At 41.5% G+C, this 24,427-nt stretch overlaps 2 protein-coding genes across 3 annotated transcripts in view; one reads left to right on the top strand and one right to left on the bottom strand.

Annotated features, from left to right (window-relative positions):
• Nucleotides 1-994: 994 nt before the first annotated feature.
• ap2s1 (adaptor related protein complex 2 subunit sigma 1) lies at nucleotides 995-6,783 on the bottom strand. Its single transcript, XM_079353616.1, has 5 exons — nucleotides 6,621-6,783; nucleotides 6,014-6,163; nucleotides 5,519-5,632; nucleotides 4,191-4,250; nucleotides 995-2,790 (listed from the first exon to the last, which is right to left on the bottom strand). The coding sequence occupies exons 1-5, from the start codon at nucleotides 6,621-6,623 to the stop codon at nucleotides 2,689-2,691; spliced, it is 429 nt and encodes a 142-aa protein (XP_079209742.1). The 5' UTR covers nucleotides 6,624-6,783; the 3' UTR covers nucleotides 995-2,688.
• Nucleotides 6,784-9,280: 2,497 nt separating this feature from the next.
• Nucleotides 9,281-24,427, top strand: part of arhgap35a (Rho GTPase activating protein 35a) — a 57,130-nt gene continuing 41,983 nt past the window's right edge. For both annotated transcript variants that reach the window (XR_013779927.1, XM_079353319.1), the window contains exon 1: nucleotides 9,281-9,992. The gene's annotated coding sequence lies outside the window, so the exon portion shown is untranslated. The remainder of the gene's footprint in view (nucleotides 9,993-24,427) is intronic.

The following is a 24,427-nucleotide window of genomic DNA, read 5'->3' as shown; positions in this document are numbered from 1 at the left end:
TGAATGTTCTTGTTTGTGCTGCCACATCTTTCATCTGCTGTTGTGAAAGGATGTCGACTTCCTGAGGTGAGGCCGTTTGAAGTACTTATATACTGTCCTATACTTATATAAGAGCTTCCTCAGTTCGTTTTCATTCACCTGTAGTGTTTTTATGATACAGTTCCAGATAGGCAAATGATGACAATATTTTCTCACTTTCAGTCTAAGTCAGTCATTTAATGAAGGAAACAAAGCTCAGATGTTGCTTAGTCATTGTTAAATGAGCAACCCTAAATCTACTGTACATCTTAAACAACCTTTACTGTAAATATACGTTTTGTCTACTGTCTGATGAGGTTGAATGTTGCTTATAGATTTGAATAATTATGCAATTCCCAGTAAACTGCTTGTATTTTCATGTTAACTCTCCCGTCTCCCTTGCATGTATCGGTCTCTCAGCTACTTTTGGGTAAGCACATTATTTCCTGATTGCAGGTTTGACCTCACCTTTCCTCCTCTCTTATGTCAACAACAAAGCATATCTAGGTTTTTTTTTATTTAATTTTTTTTACAGGCAACAGACTTAACAGCCTGAAATTTCACATTTGGGATTCATTCGCCTCATCGTCCGTTCTTTAGTCTTATCATTTCTCTTGAAGGCAGTCAGGGTTTATGTTTTTGGGTCGCTGGAACGGCTAGAGAGGTTCAATATGGTTGAAGTGGATATATTGACTGAATTATTAATCTTACACAGGCTGTCAAGATCTCATAACCAATAAGGTGATGTCTAACCACAAGGTGGTGCTAAAATGTTAGACAAATAATTTTTGTATAGAAAACTATTTCACATATACAAGTATTACCATTTTTAAAATTGGTCAGATGTCTTTAAGTATAGAACTCAACAAATATATGTATGAATAATCAACAGAATAATTAATGTTAACATGATTAAGACTTGAGATCTCATCTTAATGCACATCTCACAGATGATGAATCTGAAGCAGAGACAGTCTTTGTATTCACCTGTTTATTTGTATTTACATATAATGGGACATGTGGATGTGGGTAGTTGAATCAGACAGTAAAACATACAATCACATCATTCATTAAAAGACTCGCACAGGGAGACAATAAGGAATGCAGTTCATATTTCACAAATGCCAAATCATTTAGAAAAAGAAAATAAACGTACAAAAGTTGAATAACAGTAACATTTGAAACCACCTTTGACACCCTCCAGACTGGTTAGAGGAAGTCGAGTATGACAGATAATGTCAATCATTAAAGTCCAGCAAACAGATATGAGTGAAGGGGATTGTGTTGGCCAAAGTTCATGAAACATGTTTAAAAGCTAATTTATTTTTATGGACACAAATACTGCTCCGACGACATAATGAGGGAGAACCACTGTTTGAGGAATGGATCTGTTCATTTTAACAATATCCAACAAGATACACTGTAGTATGTAAACACACTTCATACAAAGCAAACACTTCACAGCACTACCTAAGGTCTTATGTACTTTGGGTCCGGCTCGTTCTCCATTTAAGTGGGTTCTGTTCTATTGTTTTATGTGGGACCAACAAACACCATTTAATGTGATGATTAGCATTAAAAACAATAACAGCAGCCATCTGCACCCACAGAACCTTCAGTTTATTATCATCATCTGACACGGCTTGGCATAACACACCGTCAGAATGGCACTCAACCTGAGTACACTCCATTCAATTATGAACCTGCTGTGCTGGGTCAATTGCTCCAAAAGGGCTTTCTAGATGTAGTTTGCTTGTACTGTGATCCAGATATTAAATGAGCACAAGAGTGACAACAAGTCTAATACCCCTTCACAGACGAGGTCTGTCCTCGCATGGATTTATAGAGACGGCTGCACGGCCATAGTAAGCGCTCAGTACTCGTGGATCATTGTAGGCGCTCTCTCTTTATACATGGTGCTCGCTCGGGAAAGTAGTGCTGTTGGAGGATATTAAAGGAAGGAGAGGGAGAAGGCAGAGTCACTGTGGTGATTCTACGCCGCACAAGAGATGAACGCAAAGACCGACTGGTTAGCACACGAGCTGTTCTGCTGCCTCTGGGGAAAGTCAATTGTAACTTAGGTGATCTCTACAGATCCGCAAGCGGGCGAGCATCCATACATTTCAGTTTTTCATGTTTTTTCTCCATAAAAACGAGTCATTTCCAGATGGTGTTTTTTTTTTTTTTTCAAGATCTCGACTTCTTCATTTTGTCATCTCAAGATAACAACCCTGGGTTTTCCCAAAGGTGACAAATGTAATCTAGTAATCACCAGCGTTGTTATCCAGAGTTAATGTGATCTTAGAAAAGCGGCTGATGTTTACTCGTCACTGAAAACAAAGTACAGTAAAATGGAAGGATGCTTGTCCTCTTTTAGGTTTTCTGCGTATGAAATGTTGACATGTTGAAATGTATAGCCTTATAAGGGGTGTCTTCATTAGCAGTACAACAGTTATATACAGACTGCTATAACAAACAGGCTAAATTAACCTCCATCTACGTATGCAAACAATATTTAGATTTAAAAAAAAGAAAAAAATGCCTCCTGAAGTTGTGTTTAAAGTGAGGTCTGCTGAGTAGAGAAGTGAGGCCTTTTACACCGGCACAATGAGTAGGTGGGTTTGCGTGCCAGGGTGGCAGTAAGGTAGGAAAGTAGGCAGGATGGTTTTTCTACTCGAGCGACTGCAGCATGAGGAGCTGCTTGAGGACCTTGGTCTGACTGGTCTCCCTGATCTCTCCCGCCAGAAACATCTCATCCACCACCGTGTACACCTGAAAGAGGAGACAGAAAGGAATACAGTTCTCAAACTTTCTGAGTGAGTTTTGTTTTTTCTAATAAATGTACAGCCTAGTATCACTTCATTATTACATTTCTTTTGTTCAGGAAAAAAAAAAAAAAACCTGCAGGCCATCCAACCAGTGGCTCCTTTCCTGCATGTCATTCTCCACTCTCTCTCTCTCTCTCTCTCTCTCTGTCTGTCCCCGATTTCAAACTCTACCCACTCTCCCGTCCCCCACAAAAAAAAGAAAATCTGTATTTTTTCCTGAAACTAACAGCCTGATGTTTTCAGCTCTGTCACTGCTAGGGTTCGAGCTCAAATCTACTTTTTTGGAGCTTCATTCATCATCAGCAGTGGCTTTGTATAGACAAAAACGCTACGATCAAACACTGAGATCATGGTTGCAAAAGTTGCCTAGAGGAAGAAGTCAACCGTTAGTAGGGAAACTAAAGATCTCATGAGATTTGATCCTTCGAAATTTACATACATTTTGTGGGTTGTAATTACTATACTATATGTAACTATGCATGACTGACATTTTTTTAATTTACTTAGAAAACTCATCAAAAAAAAAAAAAAAAAAAAAAAAAGCAAACCCCTGCAGTTCCTTAAAAACGGGGTTTCAGGTCCGATGTTCTAAAAACTCTGAAGCCAGTCAGATACAGACACAGCGTGTCCTGACCTCGTGATGAAAGGAAATGAGAGGATTAAGGCGAACTGGGGCTCAAATGAAGTACAAATACCACGAACCAAAGTGACCATATCTTCCTCCATGCACATGAAAGGGGTTAGGTTTTCCTGCTCAACTATACAATGAGAAGTCATCATCTGCTCTGGGGTCAGCCTTACTCACTCCTTCCACTCGTCTGTCTCATCAAGGTGTAAAAAAAACAAAACAACTGATGAGCAAATGCAAGTGCTAACTTTAGCACCGTTTAATAAACGTCGCAGACATGGAATGAATCAGTGGTTCTCGACACACATCTGAGAGAATTGGCGAACTGAGCTTGTGAAATAGTATTGGCCTGAGAGCAGCAGCACATAATGATGGATTAGAAAAGGAGGGAGGCTGTGATGAAACTGGAAATTCCTCACATAGTCGAAAAATTGCTCGTTTCCATTATTTACGACACATCAAACATAGGAGGGGTTTAGCTGGAGTCTGTCTGGACTGATGTTCAGACACCTTGGAAATCTGTAAGGGCTTCAGAAAGAGTGAAAGGGAGGTGACCCTGAAAATGATTCTGATGAGTCTATGACTGATGGCATTGTAATGAGGGACTATCTTTTTTTTTTCCTTTTGTGCTTCTCTGCCTCTTCTGTCTGATTACGGCGTTCACACAACAATACCAAACTCTCTTGAGGGCCAAATATTCTTGGCGGCGTCCTTACCTTGTAGAAATTGAACACAAGGTCCAACTCGCACACGTTGTGGAAATACTCGTTCAGCACCTGAAAAAACAACCAGGAACAGTGAGCAATGCGAAGCTTTAAATGCGCTCACATAGCAAACACACGAGGACGTACTGTATATTCATTGTCTGTCTTCATGTGGTGCACGACAGCAGAAACCCACTGGTGCTGAAGCAGCTGCTGAATCCACTTAACATCCATGTAATAGGCTCATTTCCACTACAAGGACATCCGTGTAAGATGTGCCAAATTAAAAACGCGGGTTCTCGTCTCATCTCGTTTCCACAGGATATCATTTAGAGCAGCGACATAGTGACATTTAAAACGGATGACGATCGACCGACCCCTTGTTAAGAATTTGCTACAGTGCATAATAAAACACACGCCGCGCGAGGTCCCGCTGTGGGCCGACATGCAATCCCTGTCAGTGCAAACTAACAGGTGTGATATAATAAGAATCTAAAAAGAGACGAGCGCTGTATTCATGAACAAAAACGGATCATTTGTTCATGTTTAACAAGCAGCTAACAGCGCCTGTTTGCGTGCTGTCGCGGTGGCTGGGCCTGTCGCTGTTATCAGATTCTCTCTGCAATCTGCGATCAATTTGTTTAATTATTAATGAAGGCTTGTTTCCAGCGTCATCTGACCCAGCATTATCTTAGAGTGATCCAAGTCAATAATAACACACCCTGAACTAGAAGATGAGTCACATTCTATAGGAACTACATCTGTGTGTTTATGGACCATGTGAACAAGACCGTCATGCTTCTTTGTCCACCTGTGGTTTGTTTGTTTACTTTGCTTCCTTGACCTGTTTGTCACATCTGTCTACACACTCTTTGTGCTGTTTTTGTCTTTCCACTTCTGTAATTTTAACACCAGGAACCTGGCAGTGAAGGGGAATGCCCGTTTAATTTCTGACTTGCCTCGTGGGGGGCATTAGAGGTCATGTGACAGGGCAGATAGTTTAGGCATTGTGAATACCTGGAGCTTGCATGTACAGATCCTGGGTCTGTTGATGTTTGTCTGGGTTGTGGTGGTCGCTAAGGATGTGTGGGGTGGGGTGGGGGGTGGGGGGTGGGGTGTCTCTGATGCTCTGATGCTTGCGTTTATTTTCAATCAAATATCGATTTCTTCCACTGAATATCCAAAGGCTGCGCTCTATACTTCTCATGAATGCAGTTTGATATTGAGGAGATGAAAATCATTTACAGACATTCCTAACAACAATCAGACCTTGAAAAGTAATTCATCATAGTTCACTTGCTGCGCCCATATATCATGTGCTCCGTGTGTGTGTCAGTTACCTCCACAAAGTTGTGAATTCCCTCGAGGTATGCCAAGTTGTTATCAGTCACGTCCACACAAATGCAGAAGTACAGTCCAGCATAACGCCGGTAGATGATCTTGAAGTTCCTGAACTGTGAGAACAAACAAATAAAGGCTCTCAACAATAAAAAAAAAAATTCTGTTGGCAGGGGTCACGAATGCCACCCACTGGTTTGTAGGATTTCTTTTTATTTATATGTGCTTTGAATTTTACATTTTGGATTGTTTAAAAAACGTGTTGGACACATTAAATTATTTGTTGTACTGTTGTTGTCATTCGAGACTGCCGCTATAAATAATCTCTCAGCTAATTCTTCTTCTGGTACAATACATCATATTACACAAAATTGATGTTTGATATTATACATTAGAAACAAATGCAATGAGGAGTTCTGGTTCAAGGGATAAAAAACAAGCATGATAGGAAAAGTCAGAAAACACTGGTGAATGTATAAAAAAAACTAATCCTGTACCTCCACAAAGTTGGTGTGCTTGGCATCTCTGACAGTCACCACAGCATGCACTTCTTCAATCAACTTCTGTTTCTCATCATCATCAAACTGCATGTACCATTTGGCCAGGCGAGTCTTCCCTGCTCGGTTCTGGATGAGGATGAAGCGGATCTATGTGGCAAAGATGATGTATTAAACCTGACCTTATATATGCTGGATCAATGTTACAAGACTCTTGAAGGATACATGACAACCAACAGCGTTGCTTTTCTTCCAGTCATTCATATATATATATATATATATAAAATCAGTCAGTAAATACTACTAACTATCATCAGTAATGATCACTGGTTTATAAAGCTAACTGTTAGCTTTAACTAACTTGTAGCAGGCATTACATTAATAACACACCTGTGAAGGACATTATGTTAAAAGTCACATTTATTCTCGTTTAATCTGCATGATGACAGCTTTTTTTGTTTATTGTATCTGTGATAAGACATCGTGATAACATCTCTGTGGCCTAGTCTACTATAACAAGTCAGCAAGCTAACGTCTCCAAAAGACTGAATGAAAAGATGGACCAGCTTAAAAAGACACAAATATAATTCCTCTTTTACATATTTACCATTATCGTCTCCTATATATGGACCAAAGAAGCTCCAGAATATCACGTCCCTCGACAATTATACGACGATTTTACATAAAAAACATCAGTAATTTCTTCGACCGCTTGTCCGCTGCCCGCAACTAGCTTACAGGAAGTGCCGGAACAGTCATAGTCGCGTTGCATTGTGGTGAATGTAGTTTTTTCATCAGACTGTTTAGCCCCTTTAGAAGGCAATGTTACACTACAAAAACCAGCATCCTTCGGAAATTCCGCGTTCTTCGGATCACATGAGGAACTAAAGGGCAGTTGCTTTTATTTTCTTAAACCTAAAACATTGTTATACCGAGAGAGAAACACAGAAAAATAAAGGATAGTTATTGGATGAGGATAACGACATCCAAAAGATTTTTTAGCACCCTCTTTCTAACAATGTTTCAGACATATCATGTTCGTTTTATTAAAACTTATAGATATGATTAGGATATGAAATTATAAATATTTCACTGCATAACTGTTTATCAGAAATATCATCAAGATTATGTTTATCACACAAAGTTGAGCATTTTCCACTACAGTAAGTATAAAATGATATTGCCTACCATACTAAAAACAACAACTCACTTTTTTTGTGTTATGTTTAGCTTGTCTGGGTGTGAATGAATATGATCATGTTTGTGACACACCTTGGAATGACTTACATTATGGAGTAGTCTACAAAATAATAAAATAAAAGCCATAACCGACTGTAGGCCTGGGCTATATATTTCCAGCCTTTCCAGGCACTTGCGGGTTTATTTCTGCAGAGTCAGGGCTCAGAGTTTGTTTACTGGTCTGATTTGTGTGGCCAGTTTACCACAGCACTTTTGAAGGGACGGATTGGACGTCCTTTCTTTCTTTGAGTTTTCAGGGTGTTTGGGGAGAGATAGGGGGATGGGGGACTGTGATTGTCAGGGATTGCACAACAGTGAAACAAGGAATGTTGCCCTCTGGAACCAAAAATATTTCAGCTGCAAATACAGAGTGGGCTGAGGTGGGACAGGGAAAAGAAATACAAAGAAAGGAAAGACTTAACATTTAATTAAGCGTTTTACCATTGCTGCTGTATTTTGTTACTGACGTATAGCTCAACAAAATACAAGCGAAACATAGTACCATAAATAGCAAAAATACCCTTGTGCATCATGATTGTATAGTCAAATGATCAAATTATATTGCTGGTCCACTGGGACAGCATCAAGAGAATTAGGTCTAAACCACAGGCAGATCATACATCCAAAACTTTGACCCTTGCTAATCTTGCTCTGTGTGATTGGGGTCATGCAAATATTGCAGAGAACACAGAAACTATAATGTGATTGGACAGAAGCTTGTGCACTTATTTAAAGAGGGGACAGTGCACCTTGAACCCTGCCAGACTGTGTGTTTAATGGTAGGTCACATGTCAAACTGTTAAGCACGCACAATGCCCTTTATACATTATGATTTTCTGACTCCTGTTGGGATAACACAGCTTTTAAGTTGACTGTAAAAAGCTTTTAATACAGTTTCTTTATTGTGTTTAAGGCTGTCAGTCTCATACAAAAATATAAAGAGTAACATAAATGAAGATGTTTTAACAGAACAGTGAAGTATTTGTTTGACATCACACAGAATTTAGGTTACCAGATGGGAGTTACATGTTTGGGGAAGTAAGTTCATCGAAGGACTGACAGGGAGAGAGAAGAATTCCAGGAGAAGCTCCCAGTTTAAGACACCAAACATCTGATTGAGCTGCCAGCCCAGGCATTTGTCTTGTAGAATATTTCAGAGATTTTCGTTACCGGTAACCTTTGTCCAAGAAACATGCCTTTGGGTTTTCATTTTTGACTATAAGACTGGATCATTTTTTAATGAAAGGGACATCGTAATTGTTTACCAAGATGTCAAAGAGTACAGCACAAATAATCAGGATTAACCTGTAAGATAGTTTTTATTTCACTCTGTGCAGCTCTACAGGGTTTTGCAATAATCCAATGTCACACTAATGTGATATCCCTTAAGAGGCCTCACAACATTAAATCTTCAGGAAGACATTTTTTTTCAGTTTGCGAGAATGTAGATCAGTTGTGAAAGGAAGTGGAATTAGAGGCATGGGGCCAAGAGGGTAAATTGCCCAGGATAAAGTTAATAAATTACAATCATGATGACAGTACCATGCTTCTGTTTCTTCCTGGAAACAGTGATACAATAGATTGGACTGGAATAGACAAGAATTGTCTGTAATGTGTGATGTGGTGGAAGCAAATAAACTCAGATCTCCAGTGTTTATTATCACTTTAAGACTGAAATATGATGGTGCTTGACATTATTCTGTCTGATTAAGACACGTCAAGAGGTATTATAAAGGAAGATCACGGTGAAGTGAAAAGGTCTAAATAAATGTAGACATTTTTAAATGTATAAATCAAACCACGAGCTCTTTTTCACACAAGAAGGCTCGGGCATAATGTTGTCTATTTTTTTTTTTTTTAAATGTATCCTTTATCTCTTCATTTTATGACACGTTTATCCAAATGCACTAAATGGGTGTTTTCCACTGTCATAGTCATCACTATGGTGAATAGCGATAATCAGCGTCACTAAGCAATAGTTTTTAGTGATAGTGTGTGTGTGTGTTGTAATTGTGTCCCTGAACCGCTAGGCGAGTCTCTCTCTCTCTCTCTCGCTCTCTCTCTCTCTCTCTCTCTCTGTGAATAGGAGGGGAGATGCTGGATTCGGGAGTAGGTCCGCCATTATTGGGAAGCTGAAAAAAATAGACTTAAAACACACCGTCACACATGAAGCTTGTCCTGCGCTTTACAGTAGAAAGGAGAACACAGCGGCTTTGGACGCGCTGTTGGACACTTAACAGCAACGCTTCAGCTCATGAAGGCAGAGACTATTTATCGCGTTTGATACGGACTCTTTTATTTTAGACACAACAAAGGAAATAATATTGGTCAAAACAACGTGGTGGCTGAACCAAGAAGGAAAAACACACCGAAACAGCGCTTTCCGACGCCTCCCCCTTTCTCCTCTCGCCCTGTCGTGGTGAAAGCTGGAGTTTGAACAGATTTTTTTTTTCTTTTTTCCTGACGAGATATTTGGTTGCTTTTTGCCCTCTCTCATCAAAAAAGAGAAAGAGCGACATGAACCTCGTTTTCTGAAAACTTCAGACTGGTGGAAACAAACGCGTAATGTTGGGAGCATTGTGCGCAGAGCCTGTTGGCTGAAACAAAAGCGGAAAATAAATCGATGTGAGTGTGCTGGTGGGAAGTGTTTTCATCTGTTTTTTTAAAAGTCTTTCACCGGCTGTGAGTCGCAGAGAGAAAGAAAGGAGTGGACGAAAGCTGGGGACAGAGGAATGCCATGGTATGTAGCATTAACTCTTCTTTTTACGAAACATTGTCCAAGTGAATGGACATTTTAATATGCTCAACAAGGCTGAGAGGGTATAACAGTAAAGGGATATTTTAATGCGTCAGCTTCTTCCTTCATTCTACTTGGAGGCTAATGTGAAGAAACTGGGAGTCAACCTCAGCCCCATGAGTGCTGCTCTGCTTAAAAGCCTTTATTGTAAAAATAAGTACATTTCTAATAGTATATTTGGGTGTTAGCAAATTAAAACCGGCTCCTTTTGTAGGGTTGCTTTAATTGCCTTGTGAAATGTTTAAATGGGAAGTTTGCAGAGGGGAAAAAAAGGAGGTCATAAATGGATATTATCTAGACATTAAAACAGTTTGTAGCCGACATCAACACCTGGAAAACACATGTCATTCAGAAACTCCTTGAATGTAAGTAGTTTAAAGGCTTGCAGTGTTTGGGTTGGACTCGGAGGTCTGAAACTGCAGTTGATGCTTTGTCCGCATGTTTTATTCTGAAGTCAATGTGCGAGTAAACTCGTGTGAAATTCCAGCTCAGCAGGCAGTTTTATGTTAAGTAATTTGGGCGCTTCACAGCTAGTGAAGTATCTTTAACATTGTAGTTGTCCAGAACAGATTTAGGTCATAACAAAAAAAATTAAATAAATAAAACTCTGGTCCGGACAGGACAGGAGTAATTATTTCGCCTCTCATTAAATGTCCCACGAACATCAGAGCTGCATGGACAGGGCTTCCTGGTGGCACAGTCAGCTAATGCGCTTTACGCCTTGCCGGGAGGTGACAGGATGTGCAGCGAATGTCTCGCCATTTTTCCCACAAATTAGATATCTCAGGTGGAGATATTTAACTTGCCTCTCTGGATGCTACATGTCTTGCACTCCATGTTGTAAGATTAAGTTCACAGTATTATTTTAAGGGTGACGAGTATCCAAGCAACACACACTATCAGTGTATTTCTGTGCTAGAATAGTCACTGGTGTGTCATGCCTTACTGCCACTGCAAAGTGGTCATCATCACCCTGCCAGCCACTCCCTTTCTGTCAGAGTCCTTCAACTTTCATTTTAAAAGTGTTTTCTTTTTCTCCTACCTCTGGATTGCAATGGTAACTTGCTTCACAGAGTGAGATAGCTCTGTGAATGTCTGCATAGGGCTTTAGTTTGGCCTTAACACAATGGGCTTGGACTGAGTGATTCTGACAGTGGTTTTCCCATACCAGATACAGATTTGTATTCTGTAGCGACAAGCACACCAGTTAATGCATCTAAACAATACCATCATTTATTATATAGGCCTGAGCTTCACTTAATTGGGATTCATTATTGTGATGCGATAGTAGACAATTGTCTGAAATTGTTGAAGTGTGGGATGTTACTCCAATCAAAATGCCATGAATCTGTGTTTTTCTTCTCTCTCTCTCTCTCTCTCTCTCTCTCTCTCTCTCTCTCTCTCTCTCTCTCTCTCTCTCTCTCTCTCTCTCTCTCTCTCTCTCTCTCTCTCTCTTGTATCATCATTTGAGGAAAACCAAAATTCAAGTTTAATTATCTGAATCTGTATTAGGAAAGAAAACGTTGAATTCATCAAATCTTCTTTTGGATGCAGTTATCTTCCTTTTATTATAATCAGCTTTATTTTAAAGATCTTTCTATAGATGAAGTTATCTCACACACACACACACACACACACACACACACTTTCCTGAGTAAGACGGTCTCTTTGGCTCTCAGGTAAAAGCATTAGCAGCTGTCAGCACTTCTGTTCTCTGCTTGATTGGGCCCTTTGCTGTGCAGTCACACCTCTTCAGGAAGCCTCCTTCTTCCCCTAATAGCTGTGCCATTTGCCCATGCAGACTACCAGCATACCCACTCACCCCTGTCTGTCTGTCTGTCTGTTTGTCTGTCTGCCTGCTAACCCGCCTGTTTGCCTGTCTGTGGTTGCAGATCTCGTTGTGAGTTCCTGGGCTAGAACATGTTCCTGGGATTAGAGGAGGGCAGGCTTTGTTCATCAGGATGTAGGCCAGAGATGCGGATACATGCTTTTATGAGGGCACTGGAACAGAGATTCTGTCCCATATTATGTGAACAGATAAACACAGGGTTTTGGCATGCGTCCTAACGGAAACGGTGGAGGGGGAAATCTACTTCTCACATCATGTCCAATGATAGAATCAAGCACTTGACTTCTCAGTAATCGAATAAGAGAGGTTATTGAAAGTACCTGAGCTTGTCTTTAAAATGCTTAAAACACGTAAGCAGGGTATTTGAGTATTGAACAATGTAATACGACAATTTAAAATCCTGCAGCGTGCCATTACATTTCAATGTCAATTCACTGTTCCACTGAATTAAACGGTGGCCTCTCACTGTCTCATTTGCAGATTTCACTGGTCGCACGCCTGTCAAGGTATGGTGACTGCAAATGTGTCCATTGCTAAATCTCTCCTCTCTCCTGTACTACAGGAGAGGTTTGCTTGCGAGTCAGTGTGTAGCCTGTGTTTGATGGAGAAAGGAGCTAATTATAGCGGGCAGCTTTGGAGTTTGGTGGACCAGATTACAGTCACTTTCGTCTCAATGGCGGCCTTGTTCTAGTGGCCGATTATTAGGCAGAGAGAAGTGCATTCTGGGATGATTGTATCTGAATTTCCATTAGAAAGTGTGCCTGCCTCAGTTGAACTGAGGTTCCCTTCTCTCCCCACTGTTCCTGCTCTCTCGCTCATTACAGCGTTGCAGATGGAGAGAGCCTGATATAAAGGCCTCTGTAGTGTGGCCTGTTCTGTTTTTGAGCCAGTGTCCTGAATAGATGAATTATGTTTGAGGGAATTAAACACAAGTCAGAAATGGTGGCTTTGCCTAATTTTGAGGAGATTTTCTGTTGAAATATATACCTCTAGTGTTCCTGTGAATAAGGCATTGGTTCACCCAACAGTTGTCATTAAAATCAATCAATTCAAATTTGAATTTGCTCCATATTCCAATCCAATGCTATTATGGTATTGCTTTTCCAATGCTAATGCACTCTTAATGGATAATACTAGGGCAGAGTAAGGGCTTGAATGGTGGTCATAGGGCTCTGATGAGATAGTTCTAACAAGTCTTCACGTTTTTTCTGCACACAAAAAGACTGACACTGTTGGAAGCCTGGTGGCCACGGAGATGAAGGACTAGGATTTAAGCCACAGAGGAATGGTGACCTCTGGACGTGAGCGGCCCTGTTATGCTTTTCCAGCTCCAATTATACAACAAGGGAGACGAGGGTAATGGGGCTGTGGTAATTTGAAAAGGCTGTATAGAGGGAACATGAGCGGAGAACCAGAGAGAGTGACACAACAAAGTTGGTAGTCAGTTGGGGAAGAGAAAAAACGGTGCAGGAACTGGAGAGAGTAAAGCACAAGCAAACGGTTGCCAGTTTGTGCTTCAGGCTGTGTTCCTGGTATGTGCCCTTTCAGCTTTGTGCTGAGGGATCAACCAATCAATGACAGCCATAAGTAACCCTTCTGCTTGGCTATTGGCCACAGCCAAATTCCATGACTCAGCATGTCCGTAGATAAGATGTTATGATTGAGTCACTGCCAGTGAAATGAGGCCACTGCCTGGAGTTCAATAGGTTGGACTTTAGCTGCACACAAAAAAAGCTTGCACCACCTACATACAAAGCCAATATGTTTGTCATGCATGATTACAAACTCCATGATCATGTTAAAAGTATAATAGCCTCTAATTGTTTTCCACTGAGTCAGTGTTTACGCTGTCTGGAGTTTTAAAAGGCTGTAGACACTGGATACTTCTTAAACAAGAATGGATTGCACAGAAATCCACCTACACACATTTTAAAGGATAACTTTGAGCATGTTCGGGCTTTGTGGACACATTTCCCACATTAACCCAAGACTTCAGTTTTCATTTTTGTCCAAACCTGTTCGCTTTGAACCTACATGAATCTTATTCCCCAATATCTAGGCTTTATTACCTAAATTGGGCTGGAGTCAGCAGGAGAAGTCCCTGTGTGTCATTGTTTTACTTTTCCTGATTCCTGTTGGAAGTTTACCTAGGATGGGTGGTTGGCTGGGAGACGGGGGTAGGAAAGAGTAAAAGAAGAGAGCTGTGGGAGAATGATGGGGGAGTTCTTCAACATGGCACCTTTTCATTCTACAGATACTAAAATGATAAACCAACCAGCCAGCCACCAACTAGTCAGGGCTATTATCTTAAAAGAAAACAGGCTGAATGTTGAAGCTGCACATGTTGTGTCCTGCAAAAACCCTAAGCCCTGTTTCCACACAGTCCGGTACGGATCGGTATGGTTTGGTTCGGTAATCCCGGATCCCGTTTGTGTTTCCACAGCCACCCGTGCCATATTTGGTAGGCGGTTTGTAAGCTGGATGCCGATAGCCACGTCTGCTATGTAATAGTGTCACATGGTAGCAGCTAACCGCTAACAGTTAAACCCTAACTAATAAATTCAACAAAGGTGAAAAATGTGACAAAAACAAAACCACACTGGAATTGACAATTCTTTTGACCAATCAACGGACTGCAGTGTTTAGCTCCACCTTTTAGGGTCAGCTCGAAATTCTTGGCACCCCAACAGAAGGGTCCCAAAAAAATCAGACGGTACGGGTCGGTTATTTGGGAATCTTTCCCGGGATTAGTCGATGGAAACGCCGCAAAATTCTGTATAGTTTACAAAACGGCTAGCTATACACATGCTTTATATTAATGCTCATGTTAGTGCATATTGCTGCTGCCTAAACCAGATGTTTAGTTTGTGTTTATTCATTATGATGTCTCTAGCATGCTGTTACCGTCCAGTGTTCTGACAACTTTATTGGAAGTGTCCTCCTGCACCTGCAGCCTTCGAGTGAGTTGGAGAGTGGAAAGCGGAAAGGTGTTCTACTTCTAATGCATATTCTAATTAAAGCTGGCAGGTTTAATCACAGACTGACAAGCATCAGAGGAGAAATAGGGATGAGGAGAGGGAGGGTACAAGGACTTCTGCAGACCCAAACAACTGGAGTTCTTTGAAAGTACCTCACATTTTCCGACTTTTCTCAAACTCTTTCTATGCTGAAATCGAATGCTCTCGTTTCCTCTTTGCTTCCTTCTTCATATTGTTGTGGAGTATTTTTGTTCCCATGGCCCCTTTAGATCCCTAAAATTCTCTGCCCTCACAGCACAGTGCTATATTATTGTCAGCTGTGGTTAAGGACACAGGAAGGGCAGCACCTTGTCAGTAGATGTTTGTCTCAAATGCCACTTCAGGGGGGATCTGGCCACCACTGTGGCAGCCTTTGGCGTCTCCCCAGTGAACATTTGCTGACACCGTCTCTTTCCTACACAAGGACACACAGAACCCTGTACAAGTTACTTTAATTTAGTATTCTTTTTAGTTAAGTATTCTTAACTTGCAGCAGGCATTTTAACATTTGCAAATCAATATATGGCTGTTATTCTTTAGTATTCATGGTGAAGAAACTTCATTTTCAAAGTTTGGTATTGTAAACGACCCACTGTTGATTTTGGTCATAAGAATGAACTACCGTATTCTAACCTAGAAGAAAGTTGTATTTTTCTGCAGCCTCTGTACATGGGGCATGGATGCAAACGAACCACTAGGCCACTGCTGCCCAGATTTGTTTATTTTTAGCAGTAGTGAAATCTCTCTGTTGTGGTCATATAATATTTCAACACCTATAATAATTGCAGTGTACTAAAGGATCATGGTCACATCGGGAGAGGGGCGTATTGTCCGAGCTGTGCTCTACACAGAATTAGACGTACTGTATGAGACTAACTGACCTGTCCTCAACCTTTATAAAACACCATCTGAATAGTTTAGGGCAGCTGTGTAACAGTGGACAGCATATCCTATGTAAGGTGAGAAGATAAGGTGACTTTTCATGACCATTTGTTATCACAGGCAGCGAGTCCCCAACACCTTCACATCCCTTATCTGGCCCAGTTCCAGTTTCTGGCCCAGGCCTATGCTCATCAAGGCCCAGGGCTGATGAGCAAGTACTGCTTGGCCTGCTGATGGTCGGGCCTGCCGTTATCGATTGCAGCGCCACTACCTGTCACCCAGCCACCACTTAGCTAATGATGTCCATAGCCTTGTCTCACAGCTGGGAAAACGGCCATAAAAATAGAGAATGGTAACTAACAGATCAGAGGGGAAGACGGATTTTACCTTTAGAGCAGGCCGACCCAAAACAGCCTGAGCTATAGTCACACTGTTTCACACTATCTAAGCATGGTAGAACTGTGTGTCTACACCCCCCGCCCCCCCTTTCCTTTACTTTCCTTTCTGTTGTTGGCTGTCTTCATCGTAGAGACTCTTCGTCTGTCTACAATAAAGACAAGACGGACCACAAGTTCTGACAGGCTGCCAGTGTCTGGTTCAGCCAGGTTCTAACCTCGTTACTCTGATTACTGTTGTTGTGTGATCAGAGATCTGAACACGTTTGATTATGATGAATAAATAATCTTAGTGATGAATCACCTTAATGTAAGCCAGCTATGTGACCTGTAAAGATATATGTCCCCTGTGCTGTTATTGAGAATTGTATACAGCTTTAGCTCTGGGTTAGGGTTACAGGGAGGTGACATAGGTCATTTCTCTTCTCAGTGCCATAATTTCCCAGGATGCAGTAGGGGCCCCAAGGTCCATAGCTCTTACGTCAGAGTTCATTTCCTGTTGCAGTGCTTCAGCAGCTCCTGAGGATCCACCATCTTGTAACATTTTTGATGAGGACTGAAGAAATGGGTTTGAATTTTATTTAGAAGTGTGTCTTTAGCTCGTTGTATACAACATTGTTGGATCAGCTAACCAAATACAGAATAAAGTGAATCACAAACCTGTAAAAACATTACAAGCTAAGGCCTCTAGTTCAGGCAATATTTATAATTAATCATTGTTGGTTGTGAATAACAAACCACAAACCTGACTCCACAGAAATTCTTTAGTTGACGTGCTGACTCCCATGTAAGTTTTACGTTGTAATCATAAAAGTAAGGGAAAGGTGGGTGAAGAATGTAAACATCTCTCAGTTGTTTTTGGTTTTAAGGGTTGTTCAGACAGAGGACGGCTCGTGTTAGTCACAGTCATTGGAGAGGAGAGAATGCAGACCGCTTTACCCAACGAGGGAAAAGGTCGTAGGGAATGCAGTTTGTCAGGTCAGGGTGAACTGGGCCTGTTTGTAACTTACATTCATGTGAGTGCTAGAAAGAAGAAGAGGTGGAGAGAGGGGAACAAAGAAGAAGAGGTGGAGAGAGGGGAACCTCAACTGGACATCGTTGTTGGCTGAACATTAAGTTTAGGCAAGAACACGTTCATGTGTATGCTTAATAATTCATTTTCTTGATGTGTTTCGGTTGAGTCTCTCTATTCAGGCTGTGTTAGATTTCGACAGAACGTTTATTCACTAATGACAAATGTAACTCTTGAAACATGAACGGGACATTCCTAAATTACCTTTAACAGTCATGATAAAATGATTCACATCCATACAAAGGGCATTCGAGTTATCAAATGTCCTTCTTGTCTCTAGACGAGTACAAGCTTACAGAATGTTCAAGCCTCCATTTTCCATAATAACTATATGTTATAAACTAACATGATATTCCCCAGGCAACATAGAGACTGACCCTCTTATTAATAAGGTGCTAATGGTGCTCTCTGTCAGCATTCAGACATTCATGCTTTTCTGTTTGCAGTCATGCAGTAAGTCCTCAAAGATGGAGGTAGTTAATCACCAGTGACCCAGGATGAATAATGACACAGTTGTCCTGCAGTGATTGTGGTAAATGCTGATTAAGAATCTCTTTTGTTCTAGTTGTTCATCATATCTGGTCGGTGACACAGACTGAAATATCCCTGAACAATTATAACAGACATTAAACAAGTTCAGAGTCATCATGGGTTTGTGTTTGGACTTGTCCTTTAACCTGGATCTCATGAATTAAAGATGACGAGACCTTTGGCTCTCTGTCTTTCATTTAATCAAGGTAAAGTATGTTAATGTGATCTATCAGAGATTACATATTCTTCTCAACTATTAACACAAGCCCCCTTTTTTTGGGTTTAACCATGGGAATTAGGATTTAGTCCCAGTTAAAGAGCTTGCAGTGCTATTTGTTTTCTACATGTGTATCTGTTTCCTCAAAGGAAGCATCTCATCACACACATTGATTGGTTAAACTAGCCAATAGACTGGTCTAAAAGATAGCACATTAAAACACAGATGAATTGACAACTCACAACAGCTAGCTAATTTGAAGACAGTTTAAAGGATATTTTTTACCAGGAAATGGGAAAACAGGAATAAATATGAATACCTAAAAATGGCTTTACAGGCCAGTTACTGGTGTGGAGAAAACCGCCGGCACAAGACGTACACAATGACAGACGTGAACATGAATTTAATGTTACAAGAGTTTCAAAAGATTTAAGATTGTAAGGGGACCATTTTACGATGCGTGCTTTGCAATCTGATAATATGCAATTCATGATTTACAAACCTTGACAAATGTGATCCAAAAAGGTGAACTACACAATGTTGGAGGAAGAAGCTTTTAAAATAATGATTTAAAACAAAGCATCAATGATTCAGGCCATTTCTGGGACATCTGATTGAACAGAGTGACTGAAGCTTGAAATTGATTTCTTATAAAATCACTCTGATAGCAGTGGTGATTACTTGACTTTCTTAGTTGTGAAAGAGTCTGAATTCTTATCACTGCCACCTGCTGTGTATTTACTGTGATGTGTGTGTGTGTGTGTGCACGTCAACACACTGACTCACTTGAGACTGAAGACAAGAAATGTTGGAGAAAATAGTCTATCAAGGCCATCAGCTTAGGTGTTGCCATAAACATGTCAGCTCATTTGAGTCATGCTGGTTTGATTGTAGGGTGCTAACTTGTTTGTGTGCCGTCCGTTAGAACCAACCAAACAAGTGTTACAGACTAGTTTAACCTGCCCTTGAACCGTAGCCTGGGGAACTATGCTCAAGCATACCTTTTGTCAAACCTCAAAAAACACAGTGGAAATATTACTGAGGCCCTCGTCCACATTGTTGTTGTTGTTGTTGTTTTTTTCTCATCAAAACTATGCACCATGTATGCATATCCTCTTCAAAAATAGATTAGATTCTACAAAATTGTGCAACACTGAGATTTTCCAAGTCCAGTGTTTTTTGAGCTCCGCTGAGCAGAGCTTACATCTCTGGCCTTGCCTTTTCCCTCTCCTCCCTTCCCTGCTCCCTCATGAGGTCAGAGTTGACAGGAGACATGGGTGGGTGATGTCAGTCCCTCTAGGTTTGGGGGATGGGGGGGGGGGGGTGTTGGTTCCTCAGGGGTCCTGTGAGGTTAGGCAGCAGGAAGCGGTGATGGCAGGGAGAGGGAAGGAGAAAGACACCGGATGCGAAAAGGTTTTTTTTTTTTGTTTTTTTTTGCGAAGCAGAGCGTGTGTGTATAACTTTAATCTTGAGGTTGGGAGTTTAAAACTTCAACTGTGATTCAGCCAAACTTTGCTGTTTTTCTTTTTTTTTTTTTTTTCTTTTTTTTTTCTGTGTTTCCTTGCTTTTTCGACATAGTCATTCAAGAACAGAGTGGGTTAGGATTTGATGGTTTCTTTTCAAGTTTGGGTGCAAACTAGGTTGTTGATTTGTTCATAGGGTCTATCATGTTGTAATGTTGTGAGTCTGTTGGGCTGTGCTCCTGGAGCTCCCTGATGATGTACACTGGTAAACAGCTGGGGCAGACTTTATGGACCTCTGCAGTGAATGTAGAGAGAGATGGGGTAGAAGGCGGGGGGGGGGGGGGGGGGGGCTGGACAGAGGAATTCTGCAAGAGCCTTCAGGACAGGATAAAAACAGCAAAAAAAAAGTAAAAGCAAGTGCAAATGAAACGAGCAGAAAAAAAACCTGATTTTAGAAATGACAAATCCCCAGCTCCTGCAACAAAACTGTGTTAGCTGCTGTATCCTGAGGGTGCGAAAAGACAACCTAAATGACTCTGAACCGATCTGCTGTATGTCTTTTGTTCACATGTGTTGACTGTTTGTGGCCTCTCCTAAATTCAGCAGACAGAAACAGGAAATTTTTGACCCTCCCTCCTCCATCCTCCCTTCATCCTCTGCCCCGTGCTTGCAGACTGGCTCTGATTGGCTCTGAGAGAAAGCGAGGGATGAGGTTTTGTCGTCTAATCTGGCAGCAGATCGCCACTGATGGGCCTCTGTAGAATGGCTTTAGTAAATTACTGTTCCAGGGAAGGGTAAATCCCTTCTATCTGATAGCAGCTCTCTCTTCATCTCTCCCTCAATACCAAGGCCCGCATTCTCTTTTTCTCTACACTGTATCAGTCAGGCTTCATGTCTTCATCACTACCTTCATCTCCCCTCTTACCTTTTTGTGTCTTCTTTGTCCTTTGTTTTCCCTTTTTTTTTGGTTTAATACCTCATGTGGTGTAACTATTTGTGTGTGCAGCAGACCTGAATTTCTCTGCCCAGGGGCCTTGCACCTGGAGTGAATGAGATGGGTCGTGTCAGAGTAAGAGAGACACTCTGTGTTTTGCTCCAAGGCTACTCATCGACATCAACATATTGCTGTGTGTGTGTGTGTGTGTGTGTGTGTGTGTGTGTGTGTGTGTGTGTGTGTGTGTGTGTGTGTGTGTGTGTGTGTGTGTGTGTGTGTGTGTGTGTGTGTGTGTGTGTGTGTGTGTGTGTGTGTGTGTGTGTGTGTGTGTGTGTGTGTGTGTGTGTGTGTGTGTGTGTGTGTGTGTGTGTGTGTGTGTGTGTGTGTGTGTGTGTGTGTGTGTGTGTGTCAACAGTCTACTCTATTCTCTGGTGTGTTTGTGCAGATAAACAAGATGGACCTGTTTTGAGGGAAGCCATCTTGCCTTGTCCATTCTGAAACCACACCATTTATAATACAGTACCTCTTGCTTCAGTGGCAGGAAGACAATATTCAGGGATTAGAGTGGATCGTTTTTAGCGTTGTATACCTGTGTCACATAATAAGAATTTAACTTTTCACAGTGAGAGATACTGCAGAGCAGGGAGTCGACCTGTGACTGAGTGTATCTGATTTTTTTTTTTTTGTGTGTGTGCGTGTGTGTGTGCGCGTGTGCGCTAGCCTGAGGTTGGGAATGTTGCCAGGCATGAAGCCAAACTCCCAGTGACCTACCTTACAATCATGTAAAACAGCATTGTCACATTGCAGTGACTTAGGGTAGCCGGGCATTACTTCTGTCCGACAGTTGGTGCTGTTGGCTGTGACGATGCCCCAGCTTGACTTTTATCTAAAGTGTGATTTATTGCTTTTCTGTTGTGACGTGGCGTCTCCCCAAACTAGATTTACAGTTACTCAATTTCACAGAAGTTTCTCTTGGGTAAGAGCTGCTGCTGCTGTTTGATTATGAGTTTTGATACCTGTACAGTCATATCTTAGTATTCTTTTTTAAATGTGTTTTCAGTTTCCTAAAAGGAAGTTAGAGAGTTCTGAATAATGTCTCAAAAACGATTCAAACACATTTCATACCTGTTAATGATATTATGATATAGGTATCTCCACTGGATTGTTTTTATCATGTGTTGATATCAGACCATTCTATAGAGACTTATAATGTAGAAATGTATTTCGACAAGACTGTCAGAACGCTCTGCAGCAGCATGAAGCCGAGCACAGGTGTCAGTAATTGGGTGACCGTGTATAAATGTTGTATAGTTTTTCAGTTCATGCAGCCTGAGCACCTTTTCAGTTATATCTTCAGAAAGATCTCACGTTAACACCAGCTCATCAGCTGCCTGTATCTATATCTTCATCTGTCTCGAACATCCTGTATCAGTCAGTCTCCGGTATGTGCAAAAGACCCCAAAACCTGACCATAACTTGTGTGCATGACACCCCCTTTAAACATTATATGAAACCTCTTTATCCCATCCAGCTGCTCCTTTAAGCCCCTTTAATTATTGATAATTATCTCAGACCATGCTGCTCTTGGTTTGCTGGGTTGTTCTGCAGCAACATTACAATGTCTGATAATGAGTCGAATGTAGGGCCCGTTTCTGGCTGGTGTAACAATACTGATTGAAATGACGGGAGGACTCGTGTTTGGTGAGCTCCACCCTTCTTTATCGACTCTCTCCCCAGCCCTCTGAAAGGAAGCATCTGCCTGCCCCTCTGCCTCCCCGCCGATAGCCACACATGTTCTCTCTTCCCTCTCTCTCTCTCTCTCTCTCTCCCTCTCTCTCTCTCTCTCTCTCTCTCTCTCTCTCTCTCTCTCTCTCTCTCTCCCCACAGCCCACACTGCCCGTGCTTGCGTCTGCTAGCTATCCAGCGCGAGCTGATGTCAGAGCTTCTAATCTCTCTTGCATAAAGGCCATGCGAGGGGAATTTATGTTAGGCTGCCACAGGAAGAAAAGGCGAAGCGGAGAATCGTTTGAGCAGGTTGACAGATAAGGCTCTTGTGCTTTCTGTGTGGTGCTTTTTAAGCCATGTTAAGCTGCTTAATTAGACATAATCTACAGACCCCAGACTGAGGCGGAACTAATGAAGTTAAAAGACTCAAATCCCATCCTACCATCACACTCTCCTCCACTCTCCACACCATCTCTTGCGCCTTGCTGTCTGATCACTAGGCTGTCCTCTCGGTTGCCTACCGTCACACTCTCTCCTCCTCACAGAACACTCTGCCCGTCCTCCTTACATCCAACTCTTTACGTTTCAACACCGTCAAAGCCTTTGCTGTAAACGGTTCTTGTTGCTTTGTCATCAGCTTTTACAATTGCTAAAATTCTGATCGTGCAATTTGCTCTGTAGCTGGTTCATACTGCACATACCAGCACATCCTCAGAACAAGTGCAAATGTAGCGAAGTGGACATACTTTATTCTTACAGCTGTTAAACCTAGGTGCAGTGAATATGACAGTTTTGTTTGATCTTTAACAATCGAGTGTTTAGGTTGATTTAGCATTGCATTAAAAAATATTCTGAACTTTCTAAGTTCAAGTTAAACATATTGAGGAAGTTGCTTCTTTCTTTGCTTGCAAAAACTGAGATGAACACGATTTGTACCACTCTTAGTCTCTGTTAATTGTGAAGCTACAGCTATTACTCAATTTGCTTAGTTTAGCCAGAAAACCCAGAGTAAGAAATGCAAAATATACTAGCCCTCTTACTTCTCACAGCTCTCATTTGTTAATTATGTTGGGAAGAAAGTTAACCCCCCCCCCCTTTTTAAACACAATTAATGTAAGCATTATTTGAAAGGAAACACTTCTTGCTCTGTCCATGCGTTTTATCTAATGCCAGTCCAAAAGAGGAGTAATCCAGCAGCACATCTAAGCTTACAGCTCTGTGGTGAAGTTCCTAGAGAACAAGGCACATAAAACAAAAACAAGATAATGAGGCCTTTCTGAGGTTGTACACCAATAGTCGCTGCTGTGATCAAAATTCAAAAGGTTGAAGCCAGACTGAGAGCCCAAGGGAATTGGTGAGTGTTATAACATGCAACTTGGCAGAGTCTGCTCTGTTTTAGCACATTTTCTTCTCTGCTTCCACACTGTTCCCCTGCCCTTGTTCTGAAGCCGTCTCTAATCCTCATGGAGGAAGAAAAACTGTGTTTCTCATGTCACTAACACACCTAAACTCTCCTTATCCCACCAATGGGAAATCTTTGCCTTGGCCGTGCAAGCATATTTTACCTGCATGTGGCTGTTTTATTTCAAGTCCTTTTCTAGCGTACAATGCTCTTGAAATGCCCCCCCCCCCCCCCTGCAGTTGCTTTTGCATGTTTACATATCCCTTTTATCTCTCGCATCTCGTAGGACCAGCTTCACTGTCTTGTTGTGAGTCATCCCTGAAGCTGAACAGAAGCTATTTTCCGTCAACATTCGAGCGGAGGGCATGCCAGCAAGTTAAACGTTCGTACTCTGTCCAGCAGGAGATTTCAGCTGACCATTGTTGGGTTTCATCATGCTCATGAATGCACTGCCTCACTGGTGATGGCCTGTCAGAGAGTCTTTTCACCCCATTATTCCTCTGTCTCTCGTTCATGCCCTCCTTTAGCACCTCCTTCCCCGCCTGGTCTTTACCTGAAGTTTTAACAGCCTTTTTAGCTGTCAAACGCACGCATTTCAGCATTTCTTGCATGCACTAGTGCATATTTAAATTTATTCAGATGAAGGAAACGTGAAAAAAGAGCAAATCTTTGCGATCAAAACCATTTCGGCAACTTTATCCTTTGCATATTTGTACTCTCCAACATCTTTTCTTTGTTCCCTTTTTTGCCCTCCTTTCATCAAAAACCTCTTCCCCACCTTTGCTGCCCAGTGTCATGGTGCTGTTGAGTCGATCTTAGGGTTGCTGAATTCTGGTCCTGCTTGATTAGCCAGTGTGTGATGCTGCAGGCAGCTTTGTTTTGTTGCTGAAT

The sequence above is a fragment of the Symphodus melops genome (genome assembly GCF_947650265.1).
Source record: "Symphodus melops genome assembly, chromosome: 10".
Classification (NCBI taxonomy): Eukaryota; Metazoa; Chordata; class Actinopteri; order Labriformes; family Labridae; genus Symphodus; species Symphodus melops.
Note: the sequence above shows the minus strand (reverse complement) of the source record. Positions and strands in the feature narration are given on the sequence as shown.

What these genes read in the sequence shown, in the direction of transcription:
- ap2s1 (XM_079353616.1), bottom strand. An exon ending in AGCACACCAACTTTGTGGAG is followed by an intron (nt 5,633 to 6,013) that starts GTACAGGATTAG and finishes TTGTTCTCACAG; the next exon opens with TTCAGGAACTTCAAGATCAT. An exon ending in GAATTCACAACTTTGTGGAG is followed by an intron (nt 4,251 to 5,518) that starts GTAACTGACACA and finishes TTGTTTTTTCAG; the next exon opens with GTGCTGAACGAGTATTTCCA.